The sequence below is a fragment of the Periplaneta americana genome, chromosome 10, assembly GCF_040183065.1.
Source record: "Periplaneta americana isolate PAMFEO1 chromosome 10, P.americana_PAMFEO1_priV1, whole genome shotgun sequence".
In the NCBI taxonomy this organism is placed as follows: Eukaryota; Metazoa; Arthropoda; class Insecta; order Blattodea; family Blattidae; genus Periplaneta; species Periplaneta americana.
Genome location: NC_091126.1, coordinates 177,224,871 through 177,246,506, shown reverse-complemented (window position 1 = coordinate 177,246,506; position 21,636 = coordinate 177,224,871). Strand labels below are relative to the sequence as shown.

The 21,636-nt window shown below is 36.8% G+C and overlaps 1 protein-coding gene across 2 annotated transcripts in view; it reads right to left on the bottom strand.

Moving 5' to 3' along the window:
* LOC138708204 (complex I assembly factor ACAD9, mitochondrial-like) overlaps window positions 1-11,477 on the bottom strand; it is a 34,217-nt gene extending 22,740 nt beyond the window's left edge. Inside the window, exon 1 of one of the 2 annotated variants that reach the window (XM_069838516.1) lies at window positions 11,274-11,477. In XM_069838516.1, the coding sequence (XP_069694617.1) occupies window positions 11,274-11,286 (13 nt within the window). In that variant the 5' untranslated portion in view covers window positions 11,287-11,477. Of the gene's footprint in view, window positions 1-10,699; window positions 11,133-11,273 lie in introns of those variants that run through there. The other variant, XM_069838515.1, reaches the window with a different exon arrangement.
* Window positions 11,478-21,636: the final 10,159 nt, after the last annotated feature.

Here is a 21,636-nt window from a genome sequence, read left to right as displayed (position 1 = left end):
GAACTATAGAAACAAATAAGAGAATCATCATAAATGGTTCAGCTGTATTTAGTAGTACTGATGAACTCATTTACGAAAAACGTACAATTTCCAGGTAATATAATCAGCATAATATAGGAAATATGACATATGCACAATTCTTCTTTTAATCCACTTTCTAACCCATATTCTCTTTGTATCTTCTTCCAAAACTTCGGTAACTTTATTAATATTACACTTGTAACCGTTATGAAGCACTTTTTCATCTTTGTTGAAATTCTCATCTACCAAACCACTGGCTTCATGTGAACGGTTACTCTACCAGAAGCGATAAAGTGAGTAGTCCAGTGTATTGTACCACTTTACAACCGGAACTGTATGCATAAATAATGCTGGTAAGCACTTGCTACAGACTGAATTTTCAAATGTCCTACTCATCACAAACAGGACATGTCTGATTTCTTTTGCGTTATTTCATGATGAAATGGGTATGAAATAAAATAACTTTACAATTATAGATAAATCTGGAAAAATAAATAAACGAGTTTTCGTAAGTTCGAGGATCAGTTCAAGCTTTTGGTATACCTTGCATATATGCTTTTTGGTACAAGGTACACAAATAAATTTACCCTCACTGCTTGACCGAAGAAAGAACTGCCGTCAAGCATAGTGCAACATAGGTCTAAATGGTGGTAATACGGGTTACGTGGTGATTTCGTGTAAAAATGTATGAGAAAGGCATTGGTTGGGTATATAAGAAACAAAGTCATTTGAAGCGGATTGGGTGGGTTTATAGCTTTCACAGTGATCACATCTTGTTTTCGAAGTGGTGTGCTGTTGTTTAGTAAACTATCCGAAGACAGGCTTGAATCTCATATAAGTGACACCTATAAGGCATCACTCATTAGACAACTAAGCCAGGAGATAATGTAGTAGAATGGCCGGGTCTAGTATACATTCTAGTACCAGATGTTGGAACTATTTTCTTATGTGATGTCTATGATGTTGACGTATATTGTGTTACGTCATTAGTTATTCACTGCTGTGCTATAAGATAGAAGTCTATTGGTTTAGTAGACAGTTGATTTGAGTTTTTACGTTTTCGATTTTGATATAAGTAATTTTTTTTTAATTTTGGTCTGAGTGAATTTTAGAATTGTATTTGATTGCTGTGCTGTCCAAGAATGGTTTATTCGATGGTGGATGTTAGTAACAGGACTGACATCTGATTTGCGTTTCATTATGGGCTAGATGGATTAAATGAGGGGAGATAGCTAAGTGACATGAGATCGAGGTTAGAGGGTTAATTGAGGGGATATATAAGTGACGTGAGGCCAAGAAAAGTGGAAAGGTTTGAACGAATTTTGGTTAAAATGATTTAGGTATGTTTTCTCTCCCGTGTGTAGTGTGGAGAAATATTGAAGTTGCATGTTATTTTGTTCATACAAAAGATAATTTCCTAAGATGTGTCTCAAAGCTCAAGTCCATACTACACACCAGTGGCTAGCAACTAGATGACTTGTAAACTATACACTAGGGACAGGGGCATATTTTGCGGACTACCAGGGCTACTGGCAGTAGCCCAAGGAAATTACAAAAGAAAAAGTTTATAATATAACATAATGTAATAATTTTGTATTACCGTATTAGTTTTACCACAGTAATTAAAATTAAAGTAATTGTTAGATTTATATGCGCTCTCTGCTCTCAAAAAGAAACAAGTTGTCAAGGCAGCATACGAGGGGTAGCCTGTGACCATTCCGCTCACGTCGCACAACTGCCCGTCCCCCGCTCCCTTCTGTTTCTATCGTGCAGTGTAGACCGGGTGAGTTGCCGCTCTCGTGATGGTTTCTTCAAAGGCGCGAAGCAACAATACGCTCAGTACGCTAGCTCATTAATGTGATTGTGTTCTTGCAGTGCAGTATTTTAAATTTGTGATTTGTTCGCGTGTCTAAGAGTTATATTAATTGTGAATTATTAAGTTTTTAATTTCCCAATTAAGTGATATTGTGAAAAATATGGCAGAACAAGTTTCTGGAGAGGTTTATGTTGAAAATGACTGTGTAATAGAAGGTTTATTAAAAGTGCCTTTTAACCATCGTACATACAACGAGAAAGTTGAAATTGTGAAAATGGAAAGACCAACTCCTGAGTTAAATTTGTCCATGGACGTAAAAGAAAAACAGCGTGAGTACACACGCCATTTCACTTCAACATCATATGGTAAGTGGAATTGGTTGTGTGGTACTTCTAAACTGTCTAAACTATTTTGCTGGCCATGTTTGTTATTTAGCCGCGAAACTAATGTGTGGTCAAAAGAGGGGTTTTCTAATATGAACTCCCTTCGAACGGCAGTCCTAAAACACGACAAATCAAAAGCTCATATTTATAGTAGCATGAACTTTGCAAACTTTGGGAAGACAAGAATTGATTTACAGCTAGAGAAGCAAAAAGATCTACACATCAACCAACACAATGCTCTTGTGAAAAAAAATCGGGAGATTTTACTGTGTCTTATTAACGCAGTCTGCTTTCTAGGAAAACAAGAATTGGCTTTTCGGGGTCATAATGAGAGTGTGGAATCAGACAATAGAGGAAATTATATTGAATATTTAAGTTCCTTAAGTGAATTTGACCATTTACTGGGCAATCATCTTGAGAGTTCAACAGTATTCCGTGGTACTTCTGCCGCAATTCAGAATGACTTAATATTTGCTATAAGTGGGGTTATGATAAAGAACATAAAATCTGAAATAGAAGAAGCACCTTTTGTAGCCATTGTTGTTGATGACACAAGTGACTGCTCTAATCAGAGTCAATTGTCCACTGTTTTAAGATACGTCAACAGTACTGCCAATGTTCAAGAACGGTTTATAGGATTCACAAATGTCAGTTCGGGCAAAACTGCTGCTGCTTTGTTTCAGCATGTGGAAGTTGTTATAGCAGAATACAATGGCGGCAATAAGTTAATTGCACAGACATACGATGGTGCTTCAGTTATGGCGGGAAATATTAATGGCTTAAAAACAAAAGTTCAAGAAAAGTATCCTCAAGCACTATTTGTCCATTGTTACAGCCATGTTCTCAATTTAGTTTTGCAACAAACTACTTTATCCATTCCAGAATGCCGCATTTTTTTCAAAACACTGTCGGGTTTAGCTGCATTTTTCTCATCATCTCCTAAAAGATCAGAAAAACTCAAGGAATTTATGAAAAAGAAACTCCCAAAAGTAGCACCAACTAGATGGAATTTTACATCTCGGCTTGTAAATACAGTAAAGTAATACAGAGAACAACTGACTGCTTTCTTTGAAAATATCATTTGTAATGACTCTGAAGAAAACTGGGATGATGATGTAATTGTGCAGGCTCAAGGATATTTGTATTTTCACACAGTTTCAGAATATATTTCTTCTTGAAGTCTATGCTAGAGTGTTCGCACATACAGATGTGCTCTACAATATTCTTCAGACAAAAAGTCTAGACATAGCATACTGCTTGCAAGAGGTATCAAAGTTAAAAAATACTATATCCGAGTTCAGATGTAGTGGGTTTCCGTCCATATGGAGTAATATGGAAAATGAAAATTCTTCAGACAATACAATGGAACCACCATTAAAGCGAAGAAAAGGAGATGATGAATTGAAATACAGGCAGCTGTACTACAGCATACTAGATCGTATGCACATGGAAATTACTGACAGATTTTCTGATTATGGAAAGCTTCAGTTCACACATCTTCTAGATTCTCAAAAATGTTCTCCTTATAGAGAAAACTTCCCGAATGAGGCACTAAACAAATTATTTCAGTCCTATAACAGTCACTTTGATCAAGTACATTTGAAAAATGAATTAAGTGTAATATATTCAGCAGAAGTCTTTGATTTTTCGAACAAACCTATCCATGAAATATTATCTGCCATATATGAAAACCAGCTGAACCAAGTTATTCCTGAAGTCCTTAAATTGGCAACATTAATTGTGACAATACCGCTACGTCAGCATCGGTAGAAGGAACATTTTCTGCATTGAAGAGAATGAAATCCTACTGTAGATCAACTCATACACAAGAACGTTTATCCGGCTTGGCACTGATGTCCATTGAAAAGTCATTTCTACAGAAACTTCGCAAGTGGCCCAACTGTAATTTCAATGACGAAGTCATCAAAGTATTTCCATCCCAATCAAGACGTCTGGAATTCACATATAAATAGGTAAGGAATTTTATTATAGAGTTTTTAAAATATATTTTGTGTAATAATAGGGTCAGTGGTAGCCCAGACCCTTAAACCAGTATACGCCACTGACTAGGGAGTTTTGGAAATGTATGCTTGAAACATGGCCTTCTTCATAGACTATTTTTCTAAAAACCATGACATCATGGTGCAGCATTGAATTAAGAAGGCAGTGTCCTAATGCAGTTTCATTACGAGTTATGTGGAAAAGATAAGGGCTTAATATATTACAGTAATGTTTAAAACCTTGTACAGAAGATACTAACAACACCAGTGTTCAAAGTTAATGTGTTATTCTACATTATATTTACATTATTTTCAGATTTCATAACCTCAATTGCTGATGTGGTATCCATGTTTGTTTAGTGAACAAGTCAACAATCAAGCAAGCATTTTCGTTTCTAGCGACTACGGACTTGATTGCTATGCACAATGTAGCTTTGGATCATAACTTCTGACATCACATCCGGCTATTTAGTCAACAATCTAGTTCACTTCAGCTGAAAATATAGCTTTGAGACACGGCCCTAGTATCGGTGATTGGATATGTAGACCTATTATTTCCAAGCTGAGGTATGTGACAAGGTTAGTGGCTTAGCTAAAGAGATTATTTAAGTAATATGAGGCTAAGGAATTATGTAGTGTGGGGAGATACCGAAGTTTGTGTTTTTTTTTTCTCTCTTGTATGGAGGAGGGGCCCGAAGGTAAAACAATAGAATAAAAATGTAACATAATGCAGATTTTATCCTTCATTAGATCAATTTTGGTAGTACAGTAGCGTTCAAATTAATCCGAACACGACATATTTTTACATTTTCTGTCATTGTTGGCCTCACAGCCGCTTTAATTGGCATCTGTAGTACGTGTAATTCCATTGTTGAAGGTCTGTCGTTATTATATTTTTATAATATGTGACATTTTGCCTGTCGTTTTGTACTTATAAGCATTTCAGTTGTGTTGGAGACTTAATACTGCAATCCTGTGTACATTCTGTCATCTTCACAAATGGATACAACTCCACGAAAACGGTCTAAAATTATAACATTAGCAGAGCATTCTTCAATGACACAGAGGCAAATTGCTGCAGAATGTCACATTGGTTTGGCTACTGTTAATTCGATCATAAAACGATACAGGGAGACTGGATCCATCACACCCCAGAAAAAAGGAAACTGTGGCCTGAAAAGGAAGACTTCACCTGCAGATGATCGTTTAATTGTCAGAAAAAGTAAATTAAATCCTAGACTAACTGCTGTCGACTTAACCCGCGAGTTAATGGCTACCACTGGGGCGAATATTCACGTCACAACAGTGCGGCGTAGGCTTTTGAAAGCTGGACGAAGGGCTCATAAGCCTATTAAGAAGCAACTGCTAACCCCTGTTATGTGCAAAAAACGCTTAATGTGGGCAAAATTACATCAACACTGGACAGTGAATGACTGGAAGAATGTACTTTTTTCCAAAGAGTCTCATTTCGAGGTCCACGGCCACCGTGTTTCTTACGTATGGAAAGGATCCGAAAAAGTAACAGCAGCTCATCTCCAACAAGCACCCAAATACCCCCCTAAAGTAATGTTTTGGGGTTGTTTTACACATGAAGGGCCTGGAGCATTAATACCTATAAAGGGAATGATGAATTCTGACAAATATATTCACTTATTGGAAACCAGAATCGTACATTATCTAAAGTACTAGAACGTATAGTCCACAGACAACTTACTGACTACCTGGACTCATATAATCTCCTTGACCCACTCCAGTCCGACTTCAGACCAAATCATAGCACCTCTACTGCCCTACTTAAGATCACTGAAGATGCTCGTGAAGCTATGGACAGATGCGAAGTGACCGTACTATCACTACTGGACTTTTCTCGAGCATTTGAAACTATCGATCGACATTGATATTCTTATTGCAAAGCTGAAAACGTTGCATTTGTCGGACACGGCAATCATGTGGATGGAGTCTTACCTTCGCGATCGCCATCAATGTGTGTCTCACAATAATCGGTTTTCTTCTTGGCGAGACGTGAAGGCAGGAATCCCTCAAGGATCTGTACTAGGGCCTCTATTTTTCTCTATTTACATTAACGACATCTCTACTGCCCTTAAACATTGTCAGCATCATCTCTATGCAGATGATCTTCAGATATATATCCATTCACGACCAAACTCACTTAATGATAGCCTATCAAAATTAAATCATGATCTTACGTTAATCAGCACCTGAGCTAGAAAATGCGGGCTAAACCTTAACCCCGGGAAAACGCAAGTGATTCTACTAGGACATCAAAGATTACTATCTTCCATCAGCATTAATACACTTTTGCCAGTGACTTTAAATAATACTATAATACCATTCAGTACTACGGTTAAAAACTTAGGTTTCCATTTCGACTCAAATTTCAGCTGGAATGCACAGGTAAAATATGTCTGTAAGAAAACTTTCTCAATCTTGCATTCACTGAAAAGACTGAAAAATTTCTTTCCTTCTGAACTGAAACAGATCTTGATACAGACCCTAGTGATGCCTTACTTTGACTATTGCGACGTTTTGTATAGTGATCTTAGTGTTGAATTGTCATTGAGGCTTCAGCGTGTTCATAATGCTTGTGTTCGTTTCATTTTTAACAGCCGTCGCTATGATCATGTCTCCGAGTATTTCTTTCAATTATCTTGGCTTCGTTTATGGGAGAGACGTTCAGTTCATTCACTCTGTTTGCTGTATCAGATTTTAAATAATTCCACACCCATTTACCTAGTTCCTCGCTTCAAACTTTTAGCATCCCACCACAACCGTGATACACGTTCACAGCATAACCATGTTCTATCAATTCCATTCCATCAAACATCTCTCTACTCTGCTTCCTTCACAATACACACAGCTCGTTCCTGGAATTCCTTGTCACAGGAAATTAGGAGCAGTCAGAGTCTAAAATCTTTTGAGTACACACTACTTAGAAATGTTTTTAATGAACAGAACTAGACTCTTGCGGAAGTTTCTAAGTAATCTTAAATGACCAAGTTATTTTTTTCTCCTCTCTCTTCTTCTTCTTCTTCTTCTTTTTTTTTTATTACGGTATCTTGATATATTTCTTAATCATTTGTGTTTGTATGCCATTTAGTACGAATTTGCTAATCAACATTTTATGTCTTGTAACTCACATGTATTCTCCTATTAGTATATTAACTGTATAATATATCTCAAGTGAATTAATCGTCGTATTTATCTCGGGCATTTTAGGTCTTATAAATTGTGTTTTTTTGTGTGTGAGTGTGAGTGTGTATATTCCCCTTTATGTTATGTAACTGATTTTGATTATGTGTAATTTTCTACTTTATTTTATATATTACATAACCGATCTTGACTATTTGTAATTTTATATTATGTAACTGATCTTTTCTATTGTAATTTTCTATTATATTTTATGTAATTTCTAAGGTATTTTCTTTTGTGTTGTTTTGTAATCAAATTTTGTATTTCATGTATATTATTGGAACCTGGCTGAGTGGAAGAGAAGGCCTCATGGCCTTAACTCTGCCAGGCAAAATAAACCTACTACTACCCCAGCTGCAAAAATCATTTCCGGATGGCAGAGGTGTGTTCCAACAAGACCTGGCACCATGCCATATGTCTCGAAAAACTACAGAATTCTTCAACAAGAAGAATATTCAGGTACTCCCCTGGCCAGGCAACTCACCCGACATCAACCCCATTGAGAACTTGTGGTCAATTTGCAAAAGAAGAATGCAAAAAATGGAATGTTCTACAAAGGAGAAGATGATTTCTGCCCTCATTGGTGTATGGTTTCGTGATGAAGAAATGAAGAATATTTATGGGAAATTAGTGGAATCCATGCCAAATCGTCTCAGAGCTGTTATTAGGAACAAGGGAGGCCACATAGATTACTGAGGTATGTCTTAGATCCTTTTTTTTATCCCGTTTGAGTGTTTTTGCATAAGTAATTATGTTGTTCGGATTAATTTGCATGCTACTGTATGTAGATATTTCTTTCGATGTTCATTAACAATCTGCAAAAGTTTGCTTTTCTGTTTCATCCTTTGACTACAGCCTGAGGCTTATTGTGTTTACCACTCCTATTCTGTGAATGATTGGGTAGCCGAATGGCCTCGCTCTTGTACAAGTACAGCATGCCGCAATGTGAACTTAACCCGGACTATGGTATGGACGATGATGATGATGAATTAATGATGGCGAAATGAGTCCAAGGTCCAACACTGAAAGTTACCCAGCAATTCTGTTCAATTGGTGGAGGATAAACCCAACCAGGTAACTTATCCCAACCAGAATTCGAACCCGGCCCCGCTCGTTTCACGACCAGATGCGCTGATCGTTACTCCACAGCAATGGACGAAGTTTGTGTGTAGTAGAGATGGACCTATATTATTATATTTTATTGAAATTTATAACGAGTATTCTTTACGATACCATTATTTACAGTATAAATTTATAGATTAACAGTATCATTATATTTCTCGATAAACTCCAGAACACAGATTGCACCCTTCCCCTCTACACCGCACCTACGTTGCAACTAGCTACTTTCCTTGCTGACTCCTCCCTCTCTCGCGTTCTCACGCTTCATATGCGGGTATCGTAATTTATACTATTCCAGAATGGCCAATTCCTTTGCCCCTCCACTGCATACATCGCTGACTAAATAAGTAAACAGTAACAAATGACACTTATCAGACTTCAAATGTAGGCCTATACTAGGGCTGGATAAAAAGTAATGGCAACAGTTCGATATTTCTGACATGGCTTTATTCACAGGGGTACAACATTTACGTACATTCTATATAGTCTCCCCCCTTATTTATTACCTTTTGCCAAATGTTTGGAAGGTGTCGTACACCATCAGCGCGTCCATCTTTGTTGATGTTCTGTATTGACCGCCCTATAGCACGGATAAGTTCATCTCTGGTAATGTACCGGGTCCCTCGCAGTGGTTCTTTCACTTTGGTGAAAAGATCGTAATCGCATGGACTCATATCGGGTGAGTACGATGATGTTCCAGAATCTCCCATTGCCAGCGGTGCAAGAGGTCCTTGACTGCAGCAGCGGTGTGACTCCTTGCATTATCATGAAGAATGATGGGATTCTGTACCACTAAGGTGATACTGCAGGAACCTGCAGTAGTAGTCCGCGTTTGCCGTCTACCTTGGAGGTACAGCGTGGTGCAGTATTACCCCATCAATGTCATACAGCACAATGAACATCACCTTCACAGCACTTTGTGTAGGGCGCACTTTCTTCGGACGAGAAGAACCTGGATGCTTCCATTCATTTGATTGACGTTTCAAGTTTGGTTGTTTCATATGAGTGAGCCCAGATTTCGTCCATTGCGACGATTCGTCCAAGAAAGTCGTCATATTTCCTTTGGTACCGGTCCAACAAGGCCTGTGCGACTGCATAGCGGTGCCATTTTTAAACCTCGGAAATTTCATGGGGTATCCAACGCCCTGTAATTTTGCGGTAACCCAGAATGTATTGCAGAATGTGGAGCACAGTTTTGTGACATACTCCGACTTTCACTGCTAACTCACGCGCAGTTCATCGGCGATCAGCATCCAACAGGGAAGCAAGGAGTTGAACTATGTTGTCCTCGACGCCAGGTCGTCCTGTACGGAGGTTGTCCTGAACGGCATCCCTGCCTTTCCGGAATGCTTTAACCCATCGTACCACTGTGCGATATGGCAACACTGCATCGGCACATGCTTCACGCAGTCCCTGAAAACATTCTTGTGCACTACGACTTTGTGCCACTTCAATTTTGATCCAGGAACGTTGCTCTAGTTTTGTAAACGTGGTCTTAGGGCACTCGCACTATCGCTATGAAAGTCAACATTCTACACACTGCAGTAGATTGACAGAGTACTGTCGCCGCTGGCTGCACCAACTCATCTAACAGTCCTTGTTCATGTCCACACAGCTGGCAACTCTCGAACGCACCATCGTCACGTGACAGCAGTGTTGCCATGACTTTTTATCCAACCTATGTACAAACAATTGTTCTTACACTAAAAGGAAGGTGCCTGGTAATATATGTACAGGCCAAGAAACAAAATTTTAGCCACCTGAATTCTGTTTCAGGCAGAAATTCAATCAGAGGTAAGTCGTGTACTACTCGTTACAATTTTGAGTTTTTTTTTTCTCATTGATTTAAGTACGTTATTTTCTCTCATGTGTCGTGCGTAGCACAACAACCTTTATTAAATTGGTAATTTGCTAGGAGACGTCGTTGCATATAAACCACTTTTACACTAAACCTAACCTTAGTATATACAACGTACACTAAAACACTAACCTAACCTATCACAGATTAAGGAAAAGGTTAGATTAGGTCAGTTTAGGGTTTTAGTATATCATGCAAAAACAAATTTTAGGTTTAGTGTAAAAGTGGTCTATATGCAACGACGTCTCCTAGCAAATTACCATTAAATTATAATATAGCATGTATTTACCTTCATTGAAGAATTTCATTATAGATTCTACCCTGTTTTCTAAACGTTGCAGCTTTTCTGTATCGAGTACTTCTGGATATGTCAGTACATCATGATCGAACTTTCCAAGGAACAAATTCTTCGCAAATGGGCTTCGTTTCTCTTTACTAATTGCAATTCTAGGTTCTGAACTACTTCTTTTGGCTACTGAAACTTCGTGTAATGTGTGACTACAATTCCTTACTACGAACCATGAAAAATGGGGGTTTACAGTTCGTTTCACTGTCACACCGAACGCTATACGTAAAACCATTGCAACGTTCAATCTCATTTCATTTCATTTCATTTCATTACTTCACACTACTTCTCATTAAACACAATTTCTTCCGCTCATATTTGCCAAGCACAACCACCTATCAAACGTGCGGCTCACACATTTCAACAACAGCCCAGTGTTGCCAACACATAAAATGTATCCCCATCAGTCTAACACCTGAAAATCCGTCAGAATCAGTCAAAATGAAAACAAACTAATAAATCAGACCCACTCAATATATCTACATACAAATAAAAAGCAAATTTTAACACAACTTACTTAACAATCTCATTAAAATAATAATTCATCCATGTCATCTGCCTCTAGTTCTGCAGTTGATGTACTGGGTTGGTCTACGGTCACCCAAAAATTAAACAATTAAAAGTGACAGCAGTTAAAAAAGTCAAAAGACGATGTAAATCGTAATTTCCGCCAGAAAATCCGTCACCCGTCAAAGCCATTTTTTTCCATCTGCTACATTGAAAATCCGTCAGTTTTGACGGAATTTCCGTCCAATTGGCAACACTGCAACAGCCACACCATGCAGTGCTGTGAACACAAGAAGTCGAAATTTCGCAAAGTCCTTGACAAAATTCCGCTACATTCCGTTATAGTATCTCCGCCTGACCAGAAGATGGCAGCAGAAGCTTGAATTTCACGCCGTGCGTAGACCACTCTCCACGGTTCAATTTTTCTTAAATTGATTTATTAAAGAAGGCCATGATCGCAAGCATCAGAAAAGTTGCTCATCCGAGAAACGTGGACGGATTTGCCGATAGCTGATGCGTGCGATATGGCGATACGATGTAGTGAACGCGGTTACATAACATACAGCAAAGATTGTCTTTTTCCGATCCGTGCGATTCGTCCGATACCGGTACGCTGTAGTGGCACAGAAAGTGAAGCAAAATGGAGGGAATGTCTCTAAAAAAATAATAATAATAATGAGAATTAAGCAAAATATGCATGAAGCAATGTCTCTAAAAATGAACAATCAATACCTTGATGTTCCATCTATTGGCCAATAATTTATTTACATTCTTGTTCAGCAGATAGTCAGTGTCGCCAATTCAGCTGTTTTCCCGCTAGATCTAGCGTTTTACAATGTTACTTTAGCGGGTAAAATTTATGAAATTTGTTTGCTCGTATAGGGATTTTGCGGTTTTTTTAACACACACAGCTGTAAAATATCTTATTTTTACGTTGACAGTACAGCAGTATAGCGGTTTCTGCACTGTATCTTAGCTTGTTTTTAAGAATAGAGTTGGTGACCCTGCAAATTGTTAAAACTTTTCTTACAACTGATGCGAAGTATACCGTTTTACGATATTTAATTTCTTTAAAATTTCTAATTTTTACGTACAACTTAATATGCGTGAAATGTTGCAAAACATGATAAAATCTCAATTTCCCAGATAGGCCCACAACAGTTTGAAATTTCGAACAAACTTACAAATGACTTTTAAGGAACCCAAAGGTTCATTGCCGCCCGCACACAAGCCCGCCACCGGTCCCTATCCTGTGCAAGATTAATCCACTCTCTATCATCATATCCCATCTCCCTCAAATCCATTTTAATATTATCCTACCATCTACGTCTCGGCCTCCCAACTAACACTCTAGGCTTATTGTAGGGATTCATAATAAGCTATTTTTTACGGTGATGGGTTGTTAGCCCTTCGCCCAACCCCCAAGCTGGAGGACCACCCCTTATCGGCTGTCCAAGACTGCTTATTCAATATATTCGCAGCTACCCTCCATATCTGGAGGCCATCTCCTCTATCCACAACCTGAGGACGTGCCATGCCATGGTGATAGGGACCCGCAATACATGGAAATTTCGAACATACCCTTGGGAAAACTATTTTCTCCTCTGCTTCGTTAAAAACAAATGCTCACTTGACAAGCATTTGAGATTTATCTCTTATTCAACATCAAGAGTAGTCAGTCCTCTCGTTTCCATCTACTTTAAGTCCTCATGGAATCTCTAACCCTGCTTTTTACTTGGTACACTAAGTTTTCAGGAAAATATTCAAGATAAGAATGCAGTAAGTGTAACTTAAAAAGCGCATATTACATATGAGTGCATTTAACTTTCCGAGCTGGTTTTAATGATATGCTCATATTATATCAGTTACCTTTAACATTGCCCTGAAACTCGATCACATTCTCCAATGAGTCTCAAGCATGAAACGCAAAGTCAGTCATGATAATTCTAAAATCAGCATCCTTAATGAGTTGACAAATCTGTGGGCCATCAAAAACACTTTTACTTTCGATTCGGACATTGGAAATATCTGAACAAGATATTGGAAATGAGGAACACTTTGTCCAAAGCTTTGACAAATTGCTTCATTATTCCTAGTCTGGTATGTAAAGCGGATAACGAAAATTTCTGTGGGTGGATTAGTGAGTGATTTATAATCTTTCTTATCCCTGGCACCAAATGTATTCTTTTCGGAAAATCTGCAACTTCCCAGAGTCCCATGCACATAAAAGCACACCTTCAGTTCACAGCACATGGACAAAAAATAACAGTATTTACAAAGACCTTGCTGCTTACACCAAAGGACATAGATGAACGAACCCCATTGTACCACTGTCTTAGATTTTATGCCTAAGGTTTACACATGATATATGGAGCAAAATTTTTGTTCTAATTTCTTAATTTCATAGACCAGATACAGACTCATGATCAATTCAGTAATGCTGCTTCTCTGCTCCTTTATCATATAAAACTCACATATGTAACAGACACTGTTCAGACAGATTGTTCAGTCTCTTCTAATGTGCCACTCGAACTTGCCATTTTTTGCAGATACAAAATTCACAATACAATACACATTTATAACAGACTCACTGACACAAGATTTAAGCTGTGCTGAGGGGGGGGGGGAACATAGGTTCCTGTTGTTATATTAGAGAAAAAAAAAATTATATTGAATTTGCAGTACTTTTATTGCTTAAGATATGGGAACTTAAGGGCTGGAAACAGATGTGAGATAGAATTGCGGGGAGAACCTACCCTCAATTAAGAATATGGCAACCTGAAACCAGAGATAGATAGTGGTAAAACATAATGACATGATTTGACATGTTTAAACAATTCAAGTTACCATGCTACAGGTTCGATGTGCAGCAAATTTAATAATGTACTACAATAGTGAACCCTCAATTTTGTATTAAAATACAGAATTGTGCATAATTTGTATGTGATAACGCAAAAACTAGTTTTATTTTCGAAATCAGAGCATTCGATTTGACCTTTAAGACAAATTATTCTGTGCTGCAAAATCATTGCAGGCCTGTGTAATAATAAAGACTGATGCACAGCGTGTATGGAAAGAATAGTCTTATTGTAGATTTTGTACAAAGTTGACTTACAGCTCCATTCTATTATGTATGTACTAGTATAAAGTATTGCACCAATGTTATTGACAAGGAATTATAAATCTGCACGGCAGTAATGTTGCAGATGACAAATGAGAAACGTTTCAAATATTATATCCAAGAAATTAACTTTTATAGGAATAACAGAAAATTGAATTACTTCTAAACCAGACAAGATTAAAAAAAAATAATAATAAAAAAAATAAATGCTTTAGGCCTACTTAAATGAAGTTGCAAAAATGAAATAATTTCTGACTTCACGAAATTAAAGGAAATATGTTGCTATGTTGGACATAATACGTTTTGCTCCATATATCACAGATATGTGTTTTAACAGAAACCTGTAATAAAAGAAATATATAAAATAACTCATCATTACTGTTCTTATTAAAGAATAATATTACGTATCATTACCAAATAACAATTTAAACTTTTAAAATCTTGTTATACAGAGTGATCATACAATATTATCTGCTGCCAATCGCAAATATTCATGAAATTTCGACCTTCTTTTCAACCCTTCCTCTTCTTCTAGAGGCAGTCGCAAGCTACTATACCACCATAATCAATGCCTCTAACCACAGTTCCTAAACAGATGATATTAGCATACAAATCTAAATCTTTTATGCTCCTCCAGTCATTCCCAAAATGTCAGTCTTCTTTACTTCAATGACTGCTATTTGGCGCAATTAGTGATGGTCCAGTAACAAGACGCATTGTTTTCCTGTTTTAAGAGTGGTTATGAATTTCTTTGATGAGTCATCACAGTGATAAGTGGAACCCATTTTAAACCTGTTTGAGTTTCATTTTTGATCGACTTTTGTATATAATTCGTTTCATTTTGCTGATGCCATGAATTCTCTTAAAATGTGTTTTGTAATTACTCACATTTCAGTAGATTTGTAAATATTATGGTACTGTAGTCTTTAAGTGTCAGCAGTTCAACTTTCTCGAAGTCATTTTTCCAAAAAATCTGAATGCTGTCTCTGTGGGGAGAAATGAACGGCTTCTTACCGGAAAAAAAATGTCATATTTTTTAACCACCTACAAGACTTCTTAAGGAGTAGAGTATATGAAAGCACGAACATGTGTATCCTTATTTTGCCCACATCCATCTGCAAAGAGCAACCCCTTTTCCTCAGGAGAGAACTCGTACTTTTAAAGAAATTAACAAAGACATTAAGCGATTTCAACAGAACTTCGGTCAGCCTCATCTTCTCTCCAGACAAAGAAGTGTGGGTATTTATTTTCTACATCAGTTATGTAGAGAGTATGATAATTTATTTTTCTGGAATAACTGGACGGTCTCAGAGTAAAAGTTGATGAGTCAATTTTTTTCATTTTTCGGTTTATGTCAAAATATTGTTGTATTCTTAAAGGTGCATCTGTGAGTAAAAGGGAATAATTAGTTGATAATGTAATACTCACCAGGTAAAAGGGAGTAATACGACTTGTCTCCTTTCACCCTGAGGAGTTTTATTTTGTAATATGCAAAGCATATGTTATTACTTATTCCCTATTCATTTTGTTAATAGTAAAATCAACAGCCAAAGCTTTAAAATATTTTCAATAAAATAATTTGTCTAAGTTTGAGACACTCGAAGTGTTTCTTTATTCCTTTTTTAAATGATTGGTTTAGTTTTTTTTTTTTTTGACTCTCCTGTAAAATGGGTAAGAATTACTTGTTATCTTTTACCCTGAGGCCATCCAATTATGCTTCACTGATTATTTTGGAAGAGGCTGCACCTGCTGCACATTGAAACAGCATAATTGAATTAATGGGCTTCTCCATGATAAGTTTATGAAACATTTTCGTTTGTACTCTATGAGCATATCTTCCTTCACTATGTTTCTTTTGGCTTCCTTTACAATGCACTCCTACAGTAATTTATTGCTCCAAATGGAACACATAATCACTTAGCACACAACAGAAATGTAATATAATGTATGTTTGTCACTGTTTCATTGATAGAAAAGAATGTGCCAAGCTGATAGTATAACGAACATAGAAAGTAACAAATGTAATTTGCACCAAATACAACACTTAGAATAATGTATAATACATCAAAATAAAGAGAAACTGTCCAAGTTTCGGACACATCTTCACAAGTGTAAGTGTGAAGTGATATGGCGTGGCGCAGCACATGGCTTCCAATTTATATGATATGATACCATGGCAATAGTGTGATTCCACCTTAAGTGCACAGTATTACACGTCATTTCTGTGGTAACATCTTCGCTGTGCAGTACGAGAAAAACTTCCAGAATTGTTGGGCACTGCTATAATCTTACATGACAATGCTAGACCTCGCACAGCAGACACAATGTTGTTTACAGAGTTGGCGATGGGAGGTCCTGCCATACCCTCCATATTCTCCCGATCTTAGTCCTTAGGACTTCGATCTTATTCCTAAAGTGAAGAAGCCAAGTGTGTGGGAAACACTTTGCCAACACACAAGACATCGTAATTGCAGTTTGGCCTGAGGTAGCATACATTAGCATATCCCATGCAATTGATGATATTTTCCGTCTTCCCCATTGATGACAACGAATTGTGAATAACCAAGGAGACTACTTTGAAGGATTTTAAACAGCTTGTATATATGATGTTAACATGTTGCACGAAAATAAAACGATGACTTCGAAATGTCGTGTTTGTTTTTTTACCCTACGGAGATTCCTACATTGATACCCGATGTGGTGATAACTTTAAGTACATGTTGTACACTTTCAGATGTATATATTAAATTTTCTGCATTGGAGCATTTTCGACAGAAAAAAAATTTGTCATGATTATGAATCAACCATAGTGTGTGTGTGTATGACACAAATGGTGTATGAAATGAAAGCATCCAATAGAGAAATGAAATTACTTGGCCTGTAATTTAGTTACATGCAGATCTTTTAGCAGTAAGATGTAGCAAAGCTCAACAAGTTTTTATAAGTTGGTAGCTACATTGTTGTATATGCATGATCAGTCAGCTATTTAACAAAATGGTTCCTTTTATGCTGCAAGTGAAGGTTCAATGTTGTTAATGGCTAGCAGAATTTAAATTTGCAATTACCCTCCGGGTAAATTTCATGAAAAGTACCCTTCACATCAAGCACCGAACAGACAATTGTGGAGTGGCACAAGCATTTGCTGGAATATGGAGCAAGAATAGGAAGAGATCTGCACCTGAGCAAGTAGAAGTCATATGTGAAGCTTTCACATGAAGTCCTAAGATATCAATCAGGTGAACAAATGTCAAATTTCACATTCCATGTTCTACCGTCCATGATGTGATCCACAAAAGACTGAATTTAACAGCTTGTAAAATGTAGTTAACAAGAATGAAAATTATTTACCATGAAAATTCTCTCTTTCGCAGATGACAACGAATATCTCAATCAAGTGTGTGTTTCTGATGAGACTACTTTTCATATTTCCAGAAAATTTAAGTGGCACAATTTCAACTTACGTTGGACATCTGTCTTGCCACAAGGGGGCACATATTAATCCTGCAAAGGACTTGAGTTACTCAATGTTTTGTGTCATACCACTTTCGTAGCAAACAATTTATTTTATTTCTTTATTGGCTGCTTTCATTTTGGATACACTGTATGTATGTATGTATGTATGTATGTATGTATGTATGTATGTATGTATGTATGTATGTATGTATGTATGTATGTATGTATGTATGTATGTATGTATGTATGCAGTGGAATCTCGTTAGCACATTCCTCATTACTATGTTTTCCTGTTTAGAACGTCTATTTTTGGAAGTCCCAGCCCCAATTCCATTAGACATACATTAAAATTACCCATTTACACGTTTGAAATTTCCCGCTTACTGTGTTCAAACTTGGTCAGTGGCCATATTGATGAACAATCACACATCACACGTCCATGCATTCTCTCTCTCACCCCCTCCGCCTATGCAGGCACACAGCATGCTGCTACTTTGTTTCCGTTAGAAGAAGACGAAGGACGACAAAGTCCGACAGTATCATCAGTAACTTTTTTCACTGTTGGTGGAAGTTTGTATGTAAGTCACGAGTTTGTATGCCATGGATAAGAAGAAAGTAAGGGATATTACGAATGAAGAAAAATGGAGCATAATTCAAGAAGTGGACCATAACCCACACATAAAGCGCATTGATATTGCGTGGAAACTCAGCATTCCTCCGTCAACACTGAATACAAAAGTCAGCAAAATAAAAAATCGAAGCAGCAAAGGAAAGCAGCAAACGAAAACATGTATGTGAGTGTCAGTTTCCAGAGTTAGAAAACGTATTACTAAAATGGTTCAAACAAGTCCACACTTGGATACACCAATCGTTGGCACCATGGTTTGTGCTAAAACAGTGCATTTAGCACTACACATGAGACTTTCAAACTTAAACGGATCAAGAACCACACAGTCTAATGTACAGATGTTTCCGAGGCAAGGCTGCAAGTGTGAATACCGACACTGTCGAATCATGGAAAAATACAACACTTCCATCCATTATAGGAAAGTACAGCTCAAATGATGTTTTTAACGCAGATGAGAAAAAAAAAATGTTTTTCAGTAGTACGTTTTCCCGTATATGACGTTCAAATTTTGTCCCTAGAAAATCATACTAACGAGATTCTACTGTATAACACAGGGTGGAAGTGAAATAGCCTTGCAGATTTCCAGAGTGAATAGCTCATGTTATATGTAACAAAAATCTATATCGTATTGGTGGAAAGTTGATAGTTTTTGAGAAAAAATTTTTTTTCCAAGATGTTTAACAACCTCTTATTCAGAACTATTGCTAGTAGGATCGCGATTTTTGTCCATTTCGATAAGAAATCTAATAAAGAATAATTTATACCTCTGATATATTTCAATAGTGCGCATGGTTTTCATGTAAATTTAATTTTAAAACCCTTTAAATTCAAGCCATTGCATGATGCGAGCAACTGGCAATGTCTTGGTAGTGAGCAGCTCACCTATCAAGACACACCACGTTCATTAACCTCTTACATGTGTATCACGAGTAGTGTGTGTTAGCAGCGATGTTGCCGGACTGCTGAAAATTCGACCTTAATTTTCTAATTAACCGTGCATTTAATCACAAAACGTAATATAGCTTTTCTATTTATTTACGTGTACCCTATCATCTTTTCAATCTGCAAGGTTATTTCACTTCCATCCTGTGTGTGTGTACATCACATAACATTTTAGAATAATTATGAACAGAAATTGCACCAGTATCACAAATAAATGAGAAAATGACCCCCCCCTCAAAAGTATCTAGTTGTGCCAACAGAAACAACATACAGGAGCAGAAGCTTAGCACAAGAAATGAAACGTTACATTTTATTTTCTATCAGTTAAATATTTATCAAATAAACAACAATTCAGTTACTTAACCTAGCATAAGCAGCAAATAACTAGATACAGATTTCATAGAGGATAAAACTGCAACATCAATTCACTATGTTATTAATAACATCTACACTAGCCACTCACCTGCAATGTCATATATCACCACTGTTCAGAAATGTAAGAATTTGGCTACAGTATAAGACTGTATCAAAATTAGAACGAAATTTAATTATTGTTACATATTTATATGAACAAATATCAAATACTTCTGGCTCCGCAACTTCGGTTAGAATTCCTTATTTTAAGTAGTGTGCAGGGTTTGTAGCAGAGCAGCTCAGCAAATGTGAAACACACAGGTGCAAGTATGCTATAATGCTTCCTTCTTAATATTCAATTTTATATCACAGATAATAGTGGAAAATAAGAATTCTGTCATTTCATTTGCTTTTTATTGTACAGACCCAGAAACAAAATTTGGGCCACTTGAACTTTCCAAGTTCCAGTTATAACAAACTGTGAATGTTCTGCGCTTACTGAGCATGTGCAGTATGTTATAACTGAAACTTGGAAAATTCAGGTGGCCCAAATTTTGTCTCTGGGTCTGTACTTAGAATGCATGAAGATCAAAGATTTTTCTTTCTTCAATTTACTATTATGCACTGTAGTCAAATTTTGAGAATGAATTTCATTGTGTATGGTCCTTAAGATGGTCACTAATTCTCATATTACAGATACAAAGTCCTTAGTAAGAATTCTGTACCAACATGTTCAAATATACAGGGTGCTCAGGATGGTCTTGATATAGTACTACTTCCACCAATACTGTGCATGTATGTGGAATGTTTGTAACAAGTCATTTATAACAGATAAATTTGTCTGATAGTCTCTTCATATTTGCCAATATCGCACACCATACGCATATTCTGAACAAGTTTATCAGGATGATTAATACAGTGGAACCCCGATTATCCGTCACCCTATTAACCGATTACTGGATTATCCAACTATCTTTCTCATGCTTTTTTTTTTTGCTACAGACACATATATAGGCTAGTCTGTCTTCTTCATGTATATGAAGTACTACTATACGTTATATTACTCGTAGTACCAGTACGTATTTTTTCTAGAGTATGTTATTACAAACCTTGACTCTTACACAGTATGATCTGCTGTTAGAGTTGCCGTACTATAGAATTTCTATATAAAATATATTCCACCAATGTCAAAAGAAAACGTGTTGTGCTAAGTACCGAAAAAACGGAAATAATTGAGTGGTTCGGGGAAAGAGAAACTGTGGCTCATCTCGCATCAGAGTACGAGATTGGTGTTACAACTGTGCGCGATTTAATAAAAATCAACAATGAAGTGTATAAATTATGTAAATCTACAACATGAGACCTGTATTATTCTTATGTTTCCGCTAACAGCCAATACAAGGAATTTCCTTGCCCCTTAAAAACTAGTCGTTGACAACCAGACTTGAATTATGAACTTTTGATTCACTATCGTGTTAAACAGAAGAACACGGAGGAAATTAAGAAATACAAGTATTATTCACTTAATTTACGAAAAAAATTTACGGTACGGATTATCCGATTTCTTCGCTTAACCGTTCAGTCCATCCCCTTCATTACCATGGATAATAGAGGTTCTACTGTATATTGTATTTTAATCATTAACATACAAATACCACAAGGTGACATTTTTATCGTTAAAATTAATTTACATTTATTAAATATGGTGATTGGGAAAGCATACAGGAAGTGGTAACAGATATGATCTACTTACAAGACAACTAAGTGGTACCACAAAAAAAATGTCAATTGAACATAAGTTTACTTGAAGAAACAGAGCACTTAAATCCATCAGGAATGTGTTTACTTGAGGCATTTCCATATTCTTCCATTTTA